The sequence below is a fragment of the Oculina patagonica genome, chromosome 7, assembly GCF_052425735.1.
Source record: "Oculina patagonica isolate OP01 chromosome 7, crgOcupat, whole genome shotgun sequence".
NCBI lineage: Eukaryota > Metazoa > Cnidaria > Anthozoa > Scleractinia > Oculinidae > Oculina > Oculina patagonica.
Genome location: NC_135764.1, coordinates 21,381,176 through 21,403,307, shown reverse-complemented (window position 1 = coordinate 21,403,307; position 22,132 = coordinate 21,381,176). Strand labels below are relative to the sequence as shown.

The following is a 22,132-nucleotide window of genomic DNA, read 5'->3' as shown; positions in this document are numbered from 1 at the left end:
AGGCATCAAACAAGCCTAATAGCCATTTTAAACGTTAACCCACACACTAACCACCCTGTAATTGCTTTATTATACTAAATCTTCATAACAAACTAAATAGTACAATAACACTGTGTAAAATAGTATAAAATAGTAGTATGGTATAGCCCCTTTTAAGCAAAATCAATTCGAATTCTCTGATTATGGCTCGGAGCCGAAATATGACCGTCACGCGAATTAAGACGGAATCCACTAGGAAGTCGAGTAATATTTATTAAAGTTGGACAAAAATCAATTTCCAGAATAATTTAAATCCTATTGCGTTATTTCCTACCCTTAATAAAAGGTAAAGATGTAAGTAATTATCCGTGATAACACCAACAACAATTTCTTATCAGAGTCTGAGAAAATGAATTTCAAAGTTCACAAGGTATGGGCAAAATCTCACGTGTAGCCATTTTGTAAATTCGTCTTAAGCGATTCAGTGGAATTCAGCGGAACTTCGAAATGTGTTTTCGATGTGTGGTGTTGTTAGAAAAGATTTCTTTTGATAAGATATTTGAAGCAGTAACAAAAAAGTTTTCAATAAGGTGGAAATAATTCTGGTACAACAATTTCTTATCAGAGTCTGAGAAAATGATATTTAAAGTTCACAAGCTATGGGCAAAAGCTTACATCTTTTAAGAGATTCAGTGGAATTCAGCGGAACTTCAAAATGTGTTTTCGATGTGTGGTGTTGTTAGAAAAAATTTCTTTCGATAAGATATTTGAAGCAGTAACACAAAAGCTTGCAATCAGGTGTAAATAGTTTTGGTACATAATTTTGTCCAATAACTACTCGAAGTCCTGGCGGATTTCCTCTTAAAACCGACTTGGTTTAAACCCTGCCGTTTTGATAAAAGGTTACACCGCTATGTCTAAATAAAAATTGCAATTTATCCATCATATCAGCGCAGTTTCTAAGCAATACCTTTCACACCTTTAAATCCCTAGGAGTAAATCATTCTCCGAAGTCCAGTCAGAGGCAGGAATAAACCACTTTAATAAAAGTTTTCCAAGTATAGTCGCGTTGTTTCTTTCCCTTTCCTTGATGTTTCATAAATCGTAGTGTAGGCCTTAATGCTATCAGAAATGAAAAGCAAACGTTTGATAGCAAGAACCTACTTAAAATTGTCTTCTATGTATCGACAAATATATAGGTCTTTATATAGCTTGGAGGTCAAAATGAATTAACATTAATTCTGCTGTCTAAAGTCCGTGACTAGAAGTAAGAAAAACTGAAAAGCAGAGTAAACCTACCTGTTTTCAAAATCCCTTGTCGTAGTTAGCTGATATTCCATTTTCCATTGTGAGGATTATTTTCGGATCATAGCAAAATCAGCCACTGCAGTTGACGGGTTAATTTAAATTTATCGTCAAGTTTGTTACAGTGCCGAGTTGACTGATACGCAAAAAAATATACGCTCGTTTATTTTCTGTTGGGATTGACTAGCCATGTAGTGTGTAGTTTATTATCTCATCAAATCAGTGCAAATGCATTAAAACTGGAGTGTATTTATAGTTGTGACTCTCCGTGGTTAAAATAGAAATAATTCTGCATGTAAAAGTAAGACGATATTTATAGCGCACAAAAATAAAATCTGGCAAGCATGTACTAACCTAAGGATCAAAGTGTATCTTCTCATTATAACGCATCATACATTGTCAAGCAGGATTGTGGTGAGAATAGTTTACCATTCTCACTCATTAATTATGCCGCTCATTGTCCGGCGTGGATAAGAAATGGGAAAAGACTGTGGCCGAGGCAATGAGCGACTGGGTGAGAAAGCACTATAGCTGTGTATTACGTCGCCGAAGGGGAGGAGGGAGGGTCGAAAATTTGTTCGGACTTCCCGGCTTGCGTATCTCTTTCGAAATGTCCCGAAACTAAGCAAAGAGATCTTTAAATACCGCGATTGTGCACATGCTGATTAGGCATTACATAATACAACTATCTATAAACAAACAGGGTTATGTAATCCACGCACTTGTGAATTCCGCGTCATAATTATGAATGAGAATAGTTTACCATTCTCACTCATTAATTATGCCGCTCATTGTCCGGCGTGGATAAGATATGGGAAAAGACTGTGGCCTACGGCTGCTCACGCACCTTGCTGCTTCAGTATAAACGCCAAAAGATCTCCGCATTTACAGGAAATAATCCACAAAATATACCTTCTCCCCGAAACTCAGAAAACCCCTCAAACCCCAACCGGTATATCCAACCACGAGAGAGGCCCAACCCAGCTAGTGGGGTTACTTCCCTATACCATATCATAGCATGTATTTAGATCGTGGCTTATAATGAGAGTGAAGTTAAGAGTAAAGAAAACGCCAAGACCTAAGGCGGACAGAATAACACCAGTGATGTCTGCCGAGAAAGGAAAACGTAAGACAAAAACGAAAAAAGAACAAAAGGGAAAAAACCCCACTAGCCAAGCCGGACCAGGAATCCGTCGTAAACGGATTATAGGGTGTAAATTAGAATACCCTTCTGATCGCGACAAGGCCAGTGGAGGGGATGGACTGACTATTTTAAAATGACATAATATTTTGAATTGTTAAAATTCTAGCTAGGGGAGAAGTAAAGGATAAACATAACTCCCGTATAACCCAGGTTGTAGCGTCTAAACGTGGATAAAATGCTTAACTCCGTGGATAAAAACGGCCGACCGGCGAGCTTTTAATAATTACAAACTAAACCTACAGAAATATACAATTGTCTATTTAAAGTTCCGCACTGGGATGTGTTAGGTAACAAACCTTACGTCAGCCCAACGTGTTAACACTTTAACCTAAGCTCATTAACACTCAAACAGCAGTAAGCTCTTAAACAAAAGTCCACACAACTACTGTATTTTTCTTGACATGAAAGCTTATCAATTCCAGACCGATAAACCATAACAAAGCACCTAACACACCAACACTTAAAAGGACCGACACATGACTGTTGCCAAATACCCTCGATACCCAATTCAAACTTTAAACAAAGACGACGCATGGCTCTTGCCAACTTAGCTCGACACACGAGCACACTTGAGACCAAAACCGTAACACGTCGTGAAACAAATTGTGCTCAACAAAGGAGCGAACATAGCTATAGCCGACACACGGCATGTTCCAATTTCTACTCGACACACGAGCGAACGTTTTAGCTACAACCAACAGACAGCATCTGCCAATTTCTGCTCGACATACGAGCGAACATTTTAGCTATAACAGCCGACACACGGCGTCTGCCAATCTCTGCTCGACACACGAGCGAACATTTTAGCTATAACAGCCGACACACGGCGTCTGCCAATCTCTGCTCGACACACGAGCGACGGAACGTTTTAGCTATTACAGCCGACAAACGGCATCTGCCAATTTCTGCTCGACACACGAGCGAACGTAAGCTACTACAGCCAACACACGGCGTCTGCCAATCTCTGCTCGACACACGAGCGAACGTAAGCTTCTAAAGCCGTAATAAACGGGGTCCGCTAATAAATTGCCATAAACAGAACTAGATATAAAGCACACTACGCGATAAACAAACGAGATAGCAAGCGAAAAAGAAAGCATAAAAATGTTTTAAAATACCGAGTAATTGTTGTATACGTTGTCCCGCTTCTCCGGAATGCTGTGGAACTGGAAAAGCGGCAGAGACTGGATATAAGCTGAAATACAGTGTAAGTCCTGTAGTTTTTATAGCAGCAGCAGGGTAGGTACAGCCATTTACTTGCTTGGGCTTCGGCGACGTACGGCGAGAGTATAAGAAAATTCGTCCGGACTTCCCGGCTTGCGTATCTCTTTCGAAATGTCCCGAAACTAAGCAAAGAGATCTTTAAATACCGCGATTGTGCACATGCTGATTAGGCATTACATAATACAACTATCTATAAACAAACAGGGTTATGTAATCCACGCACTTGTGAATTCCGCGTCATAATTATGAATGAGAATACTAACTAAAACCACCAACTGGGAGATATTGCCTAAACTGAGAACTGAGAAAGCCAGTTAATAACTTCTCTGTAAGAGAAGCGTGCCGATATGACAGGACTACATTAATAAATCTGCCTTATATTGGCCGGTCTACAAATTCGATCTTGTATTTCACCGATGTATTCACCGCGCGCGAGAAAAATCCTCTTGAACCCAAGGTAGATAAGCTGTCAAAACCAGACCGAAAACTGCGCCACCACAGCTTACATGAAATGTTCTGGGGACCCGCTCATCTTTCCGACCCAACTCAGACCATGATTTCCAGACGCTTACGTAGCCGAACTATTGTTCTCCAGCGATATGCTAATAGTTTTATTATTTTTGATAGTAATAATCAAAACGCGTCATTTTAGATATTTCCAGGTGCTACGTAATTTTGTATTGACGTATAAAGGTCTATAAGGGGAATTGAGATATTGTCAACTTGAAATCAGACGGGCTTTTTTGGATACCGCGTAATTTAAGAAGGGAAGGCATGACTTGCCGGTGGAGACATATGGTCAGAAAATTTACCGATGGGTCTCATATTTACATAATCTTTTCTGAAGAACTGAAATAGTCACGCATGTAGCAATGTCAGTAATGCAACTCTTTCACTTACTAGTGTTTAGGCACGTCGCGTTAAATTTCCTGTTAGTTTTATTAATATCACTTCATCGTTCAGTCTGCTTCAATTTTGCGGTGCTTAGTCATACAAAATGCGATATACCAAATTGAGGGAATTTTTTTTTAAATTTTTAAAACTTTTTATTTTTACAGAAACTCGGAGAACCGAGGTACAAACAAGCACGTTAAATCTTACTGTGTTTCGGTGAAGCTGTGAAATTAAGCGACAGCATCGTCTTCCGTGCCTGCTCCGAAATTTATATATCTTTTTCATATATATTTTTTTAATTTTCATTAAATGTAAAGCGCAGAAATTTGACCATAACAGTAACTGGAAACAAGTCGTATAAAGAGATTTCAGCACGGTCTAAAACTGTTTTAAGCACCCTTTACCACTGAGCCGACAAGCGGGAAGCATTTTGCAGTAAGGTTTCGCAGTTTGGTCGTCTATAAACTGATTTAAGGTAGGCCTGAACCGTGGATGTTTGTAGTTGAAGTTTTCGACAGCATTTACTGCCGGTTTTGACCGAAGTCAAGTCGACTGAAAGGGATTCCGAGAAAACTACAAGCGTTTAATTTAGTTAAGGTATAGTTCAGTGAGTGAAAACGGCTAAACGGAGTTTTCAATGCTTTTTGTGGGTGAAACTAAGTTACGAAAGTGGACTTGAATTATAAGCGATTATAATTATAACCGTTATTTTATTTGTCACTTGAAAATGATGTCAGGATGACATCGAAACGTTGTGTCTTACTGTCGCTTATTTTTATTGTCAAACGGATGCTGTAGTTTGCGTTTATCATTAGTACGAAGTCTCGATCGTGACTGTAGCCACTAGAAATTCAAGAATTTGCAAATCTCTTCAGCCTATCTGTAGTTTGTCGACCGTAGTTTCAGCCATAACTTCGTAGAAACAAGCCGGTTTTCTGAAGTTCCATTTTCTTTCTCGTGCATATATCAAACCCATTAAATGTCTTTGGTGCTTTTATCTGGCTTCCTTTCCACTAAAGAGGATCGAAATTAACAATGTGTGTGTTTCAAATTATTTAATAAATGAGGGCCTTTTGCGGGAAACGCTGAGCCAGAAATTTCGTCAATTGGAACTGAAATAAACGGTTGAGTCAAAAAGTCTGTAGAAGCCTACTATCAATTATAGGAATATTGCCCAGTGGATAACGAAATAACAAACATACCATTGCTTCGATTTCTAACGGCCTAAATCAAAAACGTGATTTAGCGAATGTTGATCACACTTTGATGGTTACAAGCCAGACTGAATAATCACAGAGATCTTACTGACCGGCAACTCAACGAAGACCAACATTGCATGCCCGCAGCAACGAATCGTCTGTTTTAAGAAAGAATCTACTGTGAAACAATTTAAAATTTTAAATGTTACGGTTGTCGAGGTGGCAGCAAGTTAAACCAACAACCAACAATTCGAACAGACGTGAAATAAGAAAAGCAAATATGATGAGAGGCCACAAGTTCGTACGGGTACCAACGATCGGCCGATTGAAATTGCGAAATCAACAAAGAAACGGCACAACTTCTAAGGCAACTTTGACTGCGAGAAACAAATTTTCGGTAACGTTTTAACACAAACAGCGAGATAATATATCTTCTAACGTCTGTGTAAATTCTGGAAGAAAAGACAGGCACAAGGAAGAGAATTTACCTTTTTTTTCTGCTGTGGTTTGTTCAGGCCGATTTGTTGTTTTTGATTGATCTTCTAAAACACAGAGCGTTCTTGCATATTGATTTCACATGGAACACGTGATCTGTGTGTCAACGAAAACAAAGAAAGCACTTTGTGTCTCTTTATGCGTACATATCAGCGGATTTGGCAACTTTTAAGTAAAAGTTAATTTCAGTCGTGTACATCTGTTACGGAAAAGACCTTGCTTTTGACCACTATTTTTCACAAATTGTTTTACCAAAATAAACTTTCTTGTTTAAATCTCAACGTAAATCTCAAAAACCTCAACAAAGCAACGTTTTATCCACTGATAACTATGTATGATCATCCATTTTTTGGTGTTGGTTACAGAAATGTTTTGCTGTTCGTCAGTCGACCTTCACGTAGCATGAAATTGACAGCTGTACTTGTACTTGACCTTGACTATCAGTGACTAAAATTAGCACAAAGAACGTAAATTACCTTGAGGCAAAAGATATTTGTACCAATTCTATGGTGGCTTATAGTCAACGAGTATCGACTTGATCTGTTTAACAAGGCAAACCGATTTTTGTCGATTCCTAAGTGAGCCAAGCGTGCACACTGCTTCCTTAAACAGCCAACGCATTTCACCCACGCTGCATGCATGCTCATATAGGCAGAAGATCAGTTTCAATTACATTGCTGTTGTCAATGGCCTGCTTGTTCAAATGGGATTTTGCATCCCACATGCCTGCCTGCCTACACCCTGAATTCTTAACGAAAGCGTGGTATCGACTTAGTATTCTGTAACTTCTAGCGTATTCCGGTCACCAGCTGATTTTAAAAATCCCACGTCCTAATGTCAAAAGTCTCAAAAACAGGAATTGAATACGCCTTTTGATCGGTTATTTTTGCTTCTTCGCCGGCTTCAGAAAATCACTAATACCAAACCGGTTAAGTACTTCCAAACTCGACGCCATTTTATAACTTTTTTCCTTTCCAAACGAGGATAGTCCATGAAATAAATTGGCAGAAATGGTACGCTGATTTCTATCATTGCAGAAAAATGGAACTCAAACTGCGACGTAATCTTCTCAGTTTGAGATGTTTTATAGTAAGACTTGAAGACACAGAAATAAAAAAAGTTGACAGAGCTTTAATATTTTCATATAGGTCATATGTCTGTATAAGCCGAGTTTATACATTTATCAATGTCCAGAATTCCGGCATCGACGCTTCGGGATTTTCGTTGAGCGGATGCGCAAACAGGCTAACGAGTTAACCACATATAGACTTGTACCGAAAGTGCTCGTAAAAAAGCATTAAATGCTAAAAGAAGTACTCGCTTTTTGCCAAAAGGTGCTAAAATAATGCTAATTTTTGAGTCTAATGCTTGCGTGCGCTTTGCGCATGCGCATTAGACTCTTTGTTATATGAAAAAAAGCTGTTAGCAATCCCAAGGGAATGGTTCGGGATCGATAATCGTTCGCTGTAATGTAGAAAACAATGATCAGCTGCAAGAACGGACTCCGTACGGACACGCACGATTAGTTTCAATTAAAAACAGCCAATCAGCGACACGTGTTCCCACGCATAATTAAAAGTTCTTTCTCAAGTCACGATTATTCAACACTTGAACAGGACGAAATAATTTTCCAGTTAAGACATTTGTAAGCTTTTTGTGAAAATAAATCTTCGTTTTCAGTTCAGTTAAGCACTTGTGTTTTCGTCTTGCTTAAAAAGCAAGACGTCTTTGAGAAAAAATATTTCGACGGCGACTCGCGTTTATTACACAATGCGACCAAATATTTATTTTGTTTTAAAAAATAGAAAACTTTACCTCGGTTTTTGTATTTAAGTCATTCGAATTTTGACCAATTTTTTTTTACAGTGCAAACAAAAACCTTCAAAAATAAAAGATGTACATGGATAAATGTAAATCAAGTTACGCGACTAAATCAAAATGCGTTTGTTTGGCCGCTTTGCAGTATTACACTGTCCCGGCCTTTGCCATACACTGAAATCGAATTTCATGCTTTTACGACTCTCAGAGATCTTAAGTTCTTCTTACAGCTAGAAAAATCATAAAATGGTTACATTGATATGGAAGTGATGATTCGCGAAATTTGTACATCATGATTAACAGTCTTCGCTCCTGTGTATGGTAGCTCGATAATAATTGCCTAGTTTCCAGCGTTCAAAAGGTCATCATTATATTGACGTGAGCATTTACACCCGTTTTTAGGAAAATCTGTCACTAAGTGCTTACAGTACAATGGAGTAACAGTCACTATTTCAAGTGCTTTTATTGCAAAATCTGTTTCAAGAGTCATCATCAAAATGGTGAAAAATCTGAAAGAAAACGATGTGAAGTTCTTCAACCCTTGTTGTAATGAACATGCTTTTTGTAAATCGTCACGCAATCTTGTCCAAATGTTTAATCGTTTCTGCTTTTACGGACAATACGGAAGAAGTAACATCAACTCCTGTTCATACTTTAAATTTTGTGAAGCATATAACATTTATGACTGTTTCGTTTTCATCCATAATCATCCACGATGCCCCTAGCTTGCTATAAGCATTTTAAATTAAACTCCCGAACACAAACCTCTAACCAATTTTAACCGGCTTACGAAAACCGCGCAATCTGTATCACTATGCCATACGGCATTAGACTCATGTCACCCTTGGTGACCTATTTTTTAAAAAAGTGCTCGTGGGTAACATAATAATGCTCACTTTTTTCCGATTTTTTTAAACATAGAATATTACATTTTTTAGATTTTTCAACAATAAAATATAACGATCAATGTTCGATGTCAGAGTACGCTCTCGAGCTATCTCTGACTGCCAAATCGGAGATGAACTTGCAACCACTGGCCTTGTCCGATATGGTACTCGCCTCAGAATGTTTATATTCTCGATGTCTTGGAAAAAGTGTTTGAAATTTCATTTTACATAAAGAATTAGATCACTACACCCATAATATGAGAAAAAATTGATAGGTCACCAGACTCGTTTACGAGAAAGCGACAATTTACTTTTCTAGCAGACTAAGCCGCATAGAAAAAAGCCGCGCGCTTGCGCTTGCTAATTACGCATAAAATTCTGCGCAGTAAGGATGCGCAATGCAATACAGGGCAATGACTTTAATTAGACTGTCGACGCAAAAAAGCACGAGAATCGGCGAGCAAAGCGAGCGTGAGTGTCAGTTCTCTCGCCGTTCTTTCCCCGCGCTCATCGATCGAAGAAAAAAAAACGAAAAAATAGAGGGCTGTGAACAGTCTACGCTTTAATGCTTTCCAAGTCAGGGTATTCTGATTTTATTTGAATTGATTTGATTTTTTTTTAAGTCTGGAAAAGCGAGGGAATTTTTTTATCTGGTCTGGGGAAATTCCAAATTGCTAGTCAATTTCTTTGTTGCTACAGGGCCTGCAGTGTTCATGATGACCATCTTATTAACTGAAGAAAGCTCCCTTTCCAGTAAAGTGGCGTTGGAGAATCACCTACGAAGCCCTGATTGGATTAGCCTGTGATCGAGGATTGGGCGGAAAGAAAGCGGGAAGAGAAAGAAGGGGGAGGCTATTCAAATTGTAACAAGACATGTTTCGTCCTTCTTACAATTTAAAAGTGGTTGTTCCTTTTTTAAAAACAGTTGCTCGTCTGCTTTTATCAAGACAATTTTGATTTTTTTTTTTTTTTGCTTTAAAAATAGTGCCGTTTTCGTGTAGATGATCAGATCGAGAGCCTGCTCGAAGGCTATGATTGGATCGTCACGCAAACCTCGGCACTAGCAGAATGAGTCTTGCGTGACAACCAAAATAACGGCTGCAAAGGATACCTTTCGAGCGTCAGCCCAGGCCTTCATCTCAGCAAATCGAGGTTTTGATCCTCCTTCTGCAATGCAACTCTGTGTTTTCGTGTCAGAGAGAAGGTCTGAACTGGACTAATCGAGTTTTGCAAGAGATTTGTACTAATGAAAGGGAAATATGCAGACAAAATCACTCCAATTTAGGTTCAGGACGTCACTATATTTCAGTGATTCTATATCGTATAGACTGTTTGTTGTCTCTCTATTTTCTCAAACCGTGTAGCGGGTGAAAATGTATCTTCCGCGTGTTCGACGATCACCCGAGAAAAAAAGAAAGCTGTGAACAGTCGTAATATGGCCAGGTACGCCTATCTGAGTACTTCAGAGCACTGTATGTCAGATGTCATTGGCAAGAGACAAGAATATTTTTAAAATTATTTCATTGGGCAGATAAAATCTAGCCGAGAAACAAGAGATGAGAACAAGTTAAAGAGAAAAGGATATCTTGTAACATAACTTCAAAGGAAAAGTATTTGGTGGTGTTCATTTCACGTCACGTCTAGCATCTTCGCAGACGCCCTTTGCGTTCGTCACGCAATTCTACCCACGTGAAGAGGAAAGATTGCGTTACGAGCCCAAAGAAAGTCTGCCAAAGAGGCAATGTTACGTCACGCTAGTGAGAAAAGATAACTTTGTCTTTCTTTCTTCTTTCGATCAATAATCTCCAGAGTTTTCGCTATAAGCTTTCCAACAACATTCCTAACCCATGAAGCATCGGAGAAGACTCCAAATCCGTCGTGATATGATTCATGCATATGTCATTAGTATGGTTAAAAACGCTCGTGTCCATTTCCTTCTCATGACAGCTCTCATCCGACTGCGCATGCTTTAGATCGTTCACACTTGTTGCAACGGCAGCCTCGTCCCCAGATTCAGCGTTCAACGTCGGCCATAAACGCGCGGGATCTGGGAGAGAGATTGGTGTTGAGGCCGATGAACTAGTGTCAATGCCGTTCATTAATGCTTCTGCTAGATCAAGTTGATCAAATCTCTTAATACTATTTCTGCTGATGACAGGTGCCTCATTTTCATTAACATTTCCGTCATCTTGATTGTCCATATTTGACTTGAGTAAATTTTCACTTGCTTTCTCGCCGTTGCAATAAGGTTCAGTCAGAAGACTGGGTTCTACGAGGTTATTAGCACTGAAGTTTCCAACTTTATCACCAAAAGGTGATTCTTGACTGGCTACCAGTTCCTCATTTTTGACGTTCGCGCACAATGGAATAGGACTAAGCACTAGATTCTCTTTCTTATCATTCTCACCAGGCCGAGCTTGACTGGGCTCCAGGTCAAATTTCTCGGCGTTTTCGCTTGGTTGCAAAGAAGATGATAAGTTCTTTTTCTTTCCACGTTTATTTTTAAATCGTCGCGGTGCGTTGTTGAGGCCAAGGCATTTCTTCAGAAGGGTTTTGTTGCCTTTACGCTTTTTAATTCGCTTTCGTTTCACATCCATAATTTTTGGTTTTTCTTCAGACGTCGTTGTATCGTTTTTCTCGAGGAAAACAAACTGTAAATCCACAAATGGCTGTAAAACGAAAAATATAAACAATAAAAAAGTTTAATACATCAATCAATTTTAAAATTATGATTTTTGTGTTACCTGTATGTTATATGTTTTAAGGGGAAAAGCGAAATACTTTCAAGGAGGGAGAGGGAGGGCAGGAGAGGGGGTAGGGGCAGGAGCAAGAAGCCAAACTTGATCGGTCGCAAGAGCCGACAAAGACTTGAACCCCAAGCAAAGTATTTAAGATGCTCTTGACGAAAAACAATACACTTCGCATTATGGGCAACGATCACATCCGTGAAGGTACAAAGACAAACTTTTTTGTGAGCATGCCCGCCCTTCTGAACTGCAAATAATAGTTATTTACCTTTGAATAAAGCCCGTATATCCTGCACACTTCTTTCATAGTCAGGTGACCATCTAAAATTTCGTCAGAGCGGATTATTTCGGTCTGTAAAAAATAGAAATAAAATAATTATAAATTGACTAAAACAGCAAAATTATTAAACAAGAAATATTCATGTTGCACTCAGAATTTACATAAAAATTAAAGAGCGAACGGCATATGCTGCTAACTGATGAACAACTACTGCATATCAGAAAATAATCAGGTAAACATTAAATAATCAAAAAATTGAAAATAAACATGAAATAATCAAGTAAAACATGTTAACACCGGCTCTTGGTAAAAAAAATTCCATCTTTGTTGCAGCGGTCGTTAGATGCCCAGCAATTTCCAAGAAATTTTCCGCGTTCTATCGTTTACACCTATCGCTAAATGAAAACATGCTTGTGAAGCACGAAAGGCTTTGCTTGAAGGAAAAACAAGTCTTTTGTGAAGACGATGGAATATAAGCCCTGAATTCTCGATTCTACCGTGTAACGATAAGAAAACTTTAGAACTAAACTTTATTTAGATAAAAAAAAAAAACATTTTACGACGCTTACATTATGTGTCTCAGGAATAGCAAATTTCATGACCAGGAATTTCTTCAACACTTTCACAGTCACTTCCGACGAACAGCGCAAATAACGAGTCGGGAAAACCTGGGAACGAATCAGATAAAAATTACTATCATATAATAAGCAATCTTTTTGGACGGCTCAGGTTCACAAAAAATTCCTACTTCTCCAAAATCGTATCATGTTTTATAACACATTGGATTCTGCCGTCGCCTGATTGGCTTTAAAGCCACTTTTTATGAATGCACAAAACATCAAAAAAATGATCCTTCTTTGTTTTTGCGCTCGCACAAACCTTGTAACAGAAAGTCTATAAAAAGCCTTTTTCTTTACTGTCATAGCACTTTCAATTATTTGAAAACATGAACAAAACAATCTCTTGCGATCAAAAGCCCTTGGTGTTCTTGAGCGTGGCTTCGGTTTCTTCTCCTTTTTTTGTTAAATACAAACGTGCGCCCGCGCCTATTCTATTTTTTAATGAAACCGTAAAGGACAATTGTGTATATAAAATATCAAAAGAAGCTCTTACGTCCTTTTCCATACGATTCCTCGTCTTCCTAAATAATAAAGAGACAAATGCATTAGCGAAAGAGGATTTACGATTACGCTATACAGTCGAGTAGCCGTTTACGGAACTCACATTAACCTGCATATCCAAATGGGACACAAAGCATTCGTCCATGACACACACAAATAGCAATGTTCAAACGGGAACGGTTCTAAATTGTCCCGTTTCAAACCTCGGACAGGATTAGCCATGCATGCTATAAATACCCCTTATCCGATGAAGTCCGGTTCTTCAATCTGCAAAAGGATAGGTCCAGTTTTGGAACAGTTCCAGTTCCAAACTTGACAGGACTAGTGTGAACACCTCAGTTAGCCTCCAATAAAAGCAGACGTGGGCATTGTACCAACGGGGGCGTCCGCTTAAGGGATGTTCGATTTCGTTTTCTAACTAAAACACATCGACCTCTTCCTTATCTCGTTCCCAGATCTCTTGTGGACGAAGCTTAGTCCACTAGAGATCTAGGAACGAAATTAGCCTCGTCATAGCTTTTTACAAAAATCAGTTACATACCTGAAATATTCGAGAGTGATGCAGACTGGATCGTCAAATGGAAGAGCATCCTTATCCTTCTCTTCCGAGGCTGTATCATCATCATTTGCTGCGGCCTCTTCAGTGGCTGTACAAGAGAGAAAGAGTATAGTATTCTTCAGTCCTGCTATCCACCGTAACAACCACTTATTTGCAAGGGAAAACAAGTATTTCCGAAAAGTGATTGAGCCCGCGATTTTCGTAAAGAGCGGTTGGTAGGTAACATGACGTAACTTTATGACGTCACAGCTGACGTCATCATTTTGATATGCTTGCAAGTGCCGTGCAATTGGCCGAACATTAATGGCGTGACAAACGAGGGCACATTGTTGCACTAATTATATAGCTGTCAGTAAATCCTATATTGTCAGCGCAGCTATTTTTCCTTAATTTCTGAGAACTGTCCAATTTGGGATTAAATTTGGATAGTTTCAATTAGGACTTTCAGCTAAAATGCACAAACTGTCCAATTTAAGAAAAATTGGACAGTTTTGTCTCAGCCAATCAAATCGAAGGAAAAACGACATGTGACGGATATCAGCCAATTAGCATTAAGCATAGCGTCAGCCCGGGAAACTTGTCGCATTGTTAGTCGACAATGGCGGAATTGTTAAGGCAAGTTTGCTACGTTTTTCCATTCCTTTTGAGCTTTTCAGCAATAGTAACAACAAAGAGAAATTTTCTACGTTGTCAGAAGAGGAGCTAGCTACACTAAGAAGCAAAAACTAAGAGCAAAACGCCTCTAATAGTACAAAACTTGGTTGAACGTAAGTGCAGCGAAGCGAAGCAAGAAATCTGTCAGATATTCATCGCCACGAGCTAGATGCAATTCTTTGTCGTTTATGCTGAAATTCGAAAAGAAAAGACGGTCATGAGATATGAACGAAATAGTGGAAAGGAGTATGTCAGATTCAAGAAGTTGTAAAGCTCTTCGGACACTTTGTTTACGACTTCCATTGATTGATGCAGTGTTTTCACTCACTTTGTAGCAAGCTTCGCAAACTCAGGTGAATAAACTGTTGCACTGTTTTGTTTAAGTTTTATTTGTGATACAATGCTTTGAGTGAGTTGCATGTGCTGTGTTATGCCTACTATTGTTGAATGTTTTTCCCGTTCTGGACATATAAAAAAGTTTATTGTTTACGCTGGATTGACTGACTACAAGCTATATAATTAATATGTAACCGGACTACATGCTTGTCCAATTTGGAAATAATTAGATTCAAAAAATTCCTCTGACAGCCAAATTGGACTCGGCCTACGGCCTCGTCCAATTTTGGCTGCCCTCGGAATTTTTTTCATCAAATTATTTCCAAATTGGACAGCATGTAGTCCAATTACGTATACAAATCTGGAAACTTCTGTTGCGAAAACAAAATGTTTCTGTAAAAAAAAAAGAAACATTTTGTGTCCGCAACAAATGTGGCGCGCGGGGACAAAAAGGGAAACATTTGTGTCCGTAACAATGTGTCATCGGACTTTATAATCGGAAACGTTTCTAGAAGAGTTTTCAAAAACAAGAACAGAGATATGGCAATGGAATTATCAACAGAAAACTGCAAACCTGGTTCATTCTTGTCCTTTTGACTCGCGTCAAATTCTTTGCGCCGATTAACTTCTTCTGTAAAGAAAAACCACTGTAAATTCAAGGTCCGTGTTGTTAACTGTCAAAAGAGGGTTATTTTTACCTTCATGCATCAAAGGCCCTTATAAACTATAGCGACATCGAACAATCGAAGGTAAAGTACGAAAATAGACATTGATTTATTTTGTGCTTACCATGATATATACCAGGTACAATCTTGTAGACGATATCTTGTAAAGTTCTATCTGGTCTGAAAAATAAACAAAACCGTATGGTTATCGTAACGTATCGGGGGGGGGGGGGGGGATGTCGTTCCATTTTACAACCGTTTTATCCGACTGGTCGATCTGTGGAAAGCACCTCACTTCGACTGTGGTTGTTGTGTTAACTTTCCTGTTAAAAAAAACGCTAACAACTTTTTGCCCCGAGTGGCCAGCCAAATTGATTCCCTTCAGGAATATTTTGTTCTGTCTACAAAGAAACTGTCCACTTCTAGCAAGTTTTTTTAACGTCACAAGCCTTAAACTAGAAATGCAAATTCTCCTTTCGTATTTTCGAACATTTTTGTTATTTTTAGTTCTAAGAATTTGGTAATACATCAAGACAATATCCCAATAGTTCACAATGGATCTTTTTCGATTCTCTTTTGTCCGCCTGACAATGTATTGACATTGTAAGGAGAAAAAACACGTTGATCAATTATTCTTTGGAAACCGAAGATTATTCACATTATTCGAAGCTCTCGTAAGCGGACACCCTCAGGACGCGAAAAAAGTGTCCGCAACTGGAGCTGGCCGCTTACGAGAATGGTTCTCGTAACCGGCCACTAGAGGTGTAAGGGATAGAATTAGATGGCCGATTACGGGAGCTTGCCCAGCTAACATAATGGTAATATGCGTGTAAGTAGTGTTTCGAAATGTAACTGGACATGGATGACGACAAAACAAACACTGAAATATGGTACTGTAATTACTGTAAAATCATCGCGACGAACTGCGATGTGAAGTTGATTGATAAGAATAAGATATAAAAGTTGTTAATAGGATTTTCTTTGGGGTGTCCGCTAACGGGAGCTTATAAACAAAGAAAAAGTCTATGTCGTAATCTCTGAAAGTGTCCGCGGCCGCTTACGGGAATGTCCGCTTACGAGAATGTAAAAATACAGAGTTTGTATGGGAGTTAAAACGGGGTTTCAAACAAGGTGACCGTAAGTAGAGCTGTCCGCTTACGAGAGTGTCCGTTAAGAGAGCTTCGTCTGTAGTTCACGACGGATCTTTTTCGATTCTCATTTGTCCGCTTGACAATGTATTGACATTGTAAGGAGAAAAAACACGTTGATCAATTATTCTTTGGAAACCGGAGATTATTCACACCATACCCGTGAATGAGGAAACTTTAAAAGGTGAATTTGTTCATTTATAGCAGTGTAGTTGACATAACATTTCCTTCACCTTATATGCAGCAGAGGTTTAGTCTTGTGTACTTCCGCATCACAGACGGGACAGTGGTACGATGTTTGAAGATACTTCACGATACAGCTGCGACAAACTGCGGGAGTAAAGTAGACCGTATTTAAAATAGGCACGATTTACATACTTGGATGACTTGAACAAAAATAAATAAATTTAAAAAAAGAACAAATAAACATATAAATAAACGAACGAGCGAACGAACGAGCAAAAATACGCATGCGCGCACTAACCAGGGTTCATACTCTTTAATGTTTTGAGCATTTGAAATTCCATGACTTTCCATGATCCATTCCATGACTTTTCAAAGTTTTCCGTGACCTCAATTTGACCACTTTTTCTTGGAAATTTTCAAAAATCATCTTGACTTCGGGAACGTTTTTACCCTTTTCTTCACAAAAAACAACCTGCCTAATTATTATTTTTTTTTCAATCAATACCATTTCTATGACTTTCCATGACCCACATTTAAATTCCATCACTTTCCAGGGCTGGAAAATGAAATTATCAAATTCCATGACTTTCCAGGTTTTCCATGACCCTCACGCGAACCCTGACTAACGGACGAACGGGCGGGCATGCGAACGGGCGGACAGACGGACGGACCTCTGCATGCCCACCCGCCCGTCCATCCATGGGGAGGGAGGCGAACGGATGGGCGGACAGCTAAATTAAAAAACATATTTTAACTAGACGAGTTTGGGTTATTCGTTTGCCCATAAAGATTCACTTCCAGCCAACGATCGTCCGCAGTACATTAACAGAACGGAATGTACGAAATTCTTGAGATTACATTGTTAGTTTTGGGGGGATGTTTATATTACTGATGCTCAAAGTCACAGATCACAATAAATACAAATAATGCACTCAGCCAATCAGAACTCGAAACCCAGGTATTCATCTAGTCTCCTTTGCAACCTTTGTTTGGGCTCGTCACGCAACGTTCACTCGGAGGAAGCGTTGCGTGACGAGCGCAAACAACAGCTGCGGAGACTACCATGCAACTGGCGCCTAGTGATGATAAGCGCACGAATGACTTGGTTTCTTGAGTTGTGATTGGTTGACGCTGGCTATATTAAACTGCATGCAAAAACGACAAGACACTTACACGAATGCAGGCACTCGACAATAGTAGTAGCGTCCACCAAATACCCGCCACACAACACGCACATGATGTGAGAGTTCAGGTCTTGTAGGTGCATCGTTCGTAAAGACATCTTGTTTTCTTCACGCGAGCTGGATAAAGAAAAAGAGAAAACATGGAACTCATGACTGAAAATGCGTAAGAAGTAAGAAACATGTCTTTAGAGACACTTGTTTTCTCCGTTTTCCACGAAGTTCGGACTTGTACGAAAGAAAAGAAGAACTTATTTTTGCCCAATCTTGAAAAAAAATCTGCTCAAACGTAGGGTTGCTCGTTACATTACCACTGAAGAAGAACCTTTTTGACATCTTTTTTTTATCTTTCCAGTCCACAAGGCGGAAACGTTAGTATTACTTCTCATGGCCTATTTACGATATTGGACAAGAGGTTTTGATACGGGAGGATTCCAAAACAGCATGCCTATTATCTTTTTGTAGCTTTTGCAAATTTCGGAGGGCCACCATTTCAAAATCCTTCGGTTGGTTTTTTTTTAAAAATAACCACTATGCGCATTATAGGGCTTGCTATTTCTATATCTTTAATTTCGTTTTAAGTTATCGGTATCCCTCGCTGCAAGACCTGATAACAAAAAAGATGACAGTTGAATTACATTCCCTGCAGTTATTTTCTCTTTTTCTAACCAGTCACTAAAATCTTCACGGCATAATTTGATAGCAGGTTTTGTAGGAACTCCAGGTCTCTTTAGAAAGCAGTTTTGCCAAAACTGAAAAGATTTTTCCGGCCATAAAACTATAGCCAAGGAGATACTTTCTTTTCGTTTTTTCTTTTTTCATTTATCTCGCGTTCAAGCTTCTCGACTTGCGTTGCGACTGCTTCTGTTCCCCTTGAAAACGGACGGAGAATGACAACTCCAATAATAGAACAGCAAATATTTGTTGGGAATCTAAAGTAATTGATGAGAAAAGGGAGGCTCGGAAAGCTATCCGGGACCTGGACATAACTCAAATTTAAAAATCCACAACACCACACATAATTTTTGACAACATCGGGAGAAGCTCAGAATATTGGCCAACCTTTATCATTAAATGGCAATGCTCAAACAGCGTTTTGATATCAATAGAATGATATCAACCCCGTCAAACGAACACAAAAGACACAAGGCACAGAGCTAGCAAAACGACAAGTTTTTTGGCTACGAAAGTAACTGCGACAATAAAGATGTTATCTTTACACAATCAGTTCTCACTATGGAATTATGGAAGTTAATTCATTTGAAATGTTAATTTCTGTACTAATTATAGGCAATGTAGCATTCGCCTTGAACTGAACTGAATGAAATACCTCAGTAAAACTTATTTAACTGTGCGTAGGGAAGATCTGTGCTTTTAAACTGAATACCAAGGAAATCATTACTGATGGAACATACTCATCTACGATATGCATTTCAGCTTGTTAGATTTGCAGTTTTCTCGGTTCACAGATAAGTTAGAAACTGCAACGCTACATAATTAAAGTGACACAGACAGTCATGTCACAGTGATTATGTACTCTGTGAGTTTTAAAAAAACCCAAGGACTAACTTTATGATCTTTTAATGGTAGCAACATTGCATGATCATATGTGAAAGAAACTGCATGCAATAGTCACTGATGACCGAGTTATTACACATTAGGAACATTTATTGGCGAACGCAAGTACATGTACACCGAAGTTATTTATATACATTCAATCAATTTTAATGACAACTTATATTGGGTTATCAATAACTTTCTGCATATCTTTGCACGGTTAAATCTCTTAGAGCCATGAAAACCTAGCCTGTGTACAGGCGATGAAAACCCGGCAAACAGCGTTTGGAAAGACGGTAGAAGAGAGTGTTAATTAACATAAATGACGATTACACGTACGGTACATATCAAGAATCAAGTCAAAATTAAAGATGCGTGTTAAATTAGCGATGATCGCGTGCTGGCGAATAACAATTTGTGGTTCATTGTGCTCAGTTAAAACTGTACAAAGTAGCACGTTACGTATCTTCTACCTTTCTTTATTCCAGTGCATGTTGGTTAAGCCCGAGAAATCACATAGGGGTAATAACGTGGCGAGTTGTGTATTTACATGAAGTTTTTTTGAGGTTCAGTCACGCAGTAATGCAAAAAATCTGTTCTCTCTTGGGGAGAGCTACATAAACAATCTTTGCCGTAGCGATAAACAGAGTCCATTATGAAGTCAGTTTTCCGCCGGCAAATCGCGTTTTTCATTAGTTGCTGGTAAAAGCGAAAAGCTCAGTTTCCCGTTCCCGCTTTGAGTAGTTTTCTACATTATTCATAGTTGAAAAATCTCAGTTAATTACGGGATATATACAATGGCTCATTCAATGTGTGTTTCTCTTACGGCCTCAATGATATTTCGTGGCCGTGGTGTCCCAGTGAAACAGTCACCGCGTGTCCATTTCATCAAACCATCACTTGATTCTCCTTACAGAACGTACAACTTGGAGACCGAATAAAACAAATTTTTGAACGCAGAGGTTAGAAATTTAATATCTTGATTCCACTGTACTGAATTACGTGCAAATTACAGAAAGAAAAACAGAAACGATTGTAGGAAAGGCGACCTTGAATCGCCGGTTTGTTTCCTGATTAAACCAATTTCTGTTCAATATATCTTTCGTAAATACGTCAAAGCGATCGTTTAAATTAAGTGGCTTTTAATGAAGCCAATCTCCTGAACTATCAAACTGCCCGATCAACTTGAAGGAAATCTTTGAGGCGAAATCGTGATCGCGAGAAAACTTCAGTGTTTTCGCTGTACTAGTTCATGAATAAGCTGGTTCGTTTGATGACAGTGGTTCAGTGTATTTAGTTTGTAACATCCTTCAGGTCGATCAACGGAAAAGAAAAATTGTAGTACGAGTAAATCTTGGCGAACTTTTACAATCTACTGTAAAATAGATCGGCTGTTGAAAACTTCCCTTATAGTGACCTTGTGTTTACGCGTTTACGAGCCCGGTAAGAAAGGAAATTTACTGAGTGTAGATCTTTTTCCGCATTATATTGTGTTGGACGAGAATACACGGAAACGAGAACTCAGCGCGCCGTCTCTTAATGTTCATTTCACTTCTTTTACATATCAAACCCATTTAAAAGTTTGCGATGCTTTTGTTTGGTATCCAGAAGTGAGCTAAACTCATCCCTTTTACATTACAATGCGTGTCAGTTCAAAAACCACCCTCGATGTAGTCAGTCAACGACAATTTGAACCAAACTAAGACTTAGTACAAAGTATCAAATCTAATTTACAATACTGCAATAACCTCGATTTCTCGAATCTCCTGATAACTCAAACCAAATGTCGTTCCCCTTGGCAGATTTGCCTCACCGTGTAGTCGAACACTAAAATCAGTTTACCCCTGATTTGACTCCCGATCAGTTCTCAAACCAATTTTCGTTTTCCTACGAGGTTTACTGAAATCCGTGAGATTCCACCGTACTTTATGCCCCCTATTTAACAACCAAATGTCAAACTAAGGTCTTGCTAATAATTTAAATATCTAACTGAACTACATCGTAGAGTGTTTAGTTACTTTCTTGGTCAGCAGTCAGTACGGTATTTATTCGCCGGGCGGCCATGAGTCGTGATCACTCAATTGACTTAGTTCATAAGGGCAATAGTTTCACTTCAAAGAAACCACCCTCGGCGAAACCATTTCAAATACTGAAATGCTTTTTGTCAAAATGCAACAAAATTAAACCTGATAACAACCATATAAACAGATCGCGAATAAAAGATAACAGTTTGCAAGTCCGCGGAAACCAGTCGGGCACTACTTACGATTGAATTGAGTTGCGAAATCAACCACGAACTGATACAAGTTCAAACGCAACATTCAACGCGAGAAGGCAGTTATTTGGTAACGTTTTTACACAGATAGTAAGAGAATATATTTTTCTAACAACTGTGTAAATCTTAGCAGTAAATGAAGCCGGTAAGATGAGAATTTTACCTTTTTCTGTGGCGGTCTGTTCTTGTTGTTTTCAATCTTGTAAGACACAGAGCGTAGCGTTGTATTGATTACACAAAGCACGTGATCTGTTGTGTCAGTCAACTCGAAGACAAAGGAAGCCGCTTAGGGTGTGAAATGATAATATATTCACTTGAATCGTCTGCGTTCAAGTCTCAGCGTAAAAACGTGCTTATAAATCTGTGTTTTGAGGAAAGACGTTGCCTAGAGTTTTCACTAAATAAATGTGCCATACAA

General features: G+C 38.9%; 2 protein-coding genes across 3 annotated transcripts in view; both read right to left on the bottom strand.

Annotated features, from left to right (window-relative positions):
- LOC144661534 (uncharacterized) overlaps positions 1-22,132 on the bottom strand; it is a 42,376-nt gene that overhangs the window by 20,051 nt on the left and 193 nt on the right. The gene's annotated exons all lie outside the window — the stretch shown is intronic.
- LOC144661536 (uncharacterized) lies at positions 10,300-22,125 on the bottom strand. Of its 2 annotated transcripts, XM_078522340.1 has the most exons (10): positions 21,878-22,125; positions 17,875-18,002; positions 16,749-16,845; positions 15,492-15,547; positions 15,277-15,333; positions 13,695-13,800; positions 13,146-13,173; positions 12,602-12,700; positions 12,021-12,104; positions 10,300-11,674 (listed from the first exon to the last, which is right to left on the bottom strand). In XM_078522340.1, exons 2-10 carry the CDS (start codon positions 17,981-17,983, stop codon positions 10,823-10,825), a joined length of 1,488 nt encoding a protein of 495 aa, XP_078378466.1. In that variant the 5' UTR covers positions 17,984-18,002; positions 21,878-22,125; the 3' UTR covers positions 10,300-10,822. The 2 variants fall into 2 exon arrangements, with proteins under 2 accessions (XP_078378466.1, XP_078378467.1); XM_078522341.1 differs by lacking the exon at positions 21,878-22,125 and having other exon boundaries at positions 17,875-18,070.

What these genes read in the sequence shown, in the direction of transcription:
- LOC144661536 (XM_078522340.1), bottom strand. Translation starts at nt 17,983, where the DNA reads ATGTCTTTACGAACGATGCACCTACAAGACCTGAACTCTCACATCATG. An exon ending in AAACCTCTGCTGCATATAAG is followed by an intron (nt 15,548 to 16,748) that starts GTGAAGGAAATG and finishes TTTATTTTTCAG; the next exon opens with ACCAGATAGAACTTTACAAG. An exon ending in GGAATCGTATGGAAAAGGAC is followed by an intron (nt 12,701 to 13,145) that starts GTAAGAGCTTCT and finishes ATTCGTTCCCAG; the next exon opens with GTTTTCCCGACTCGTTATTT.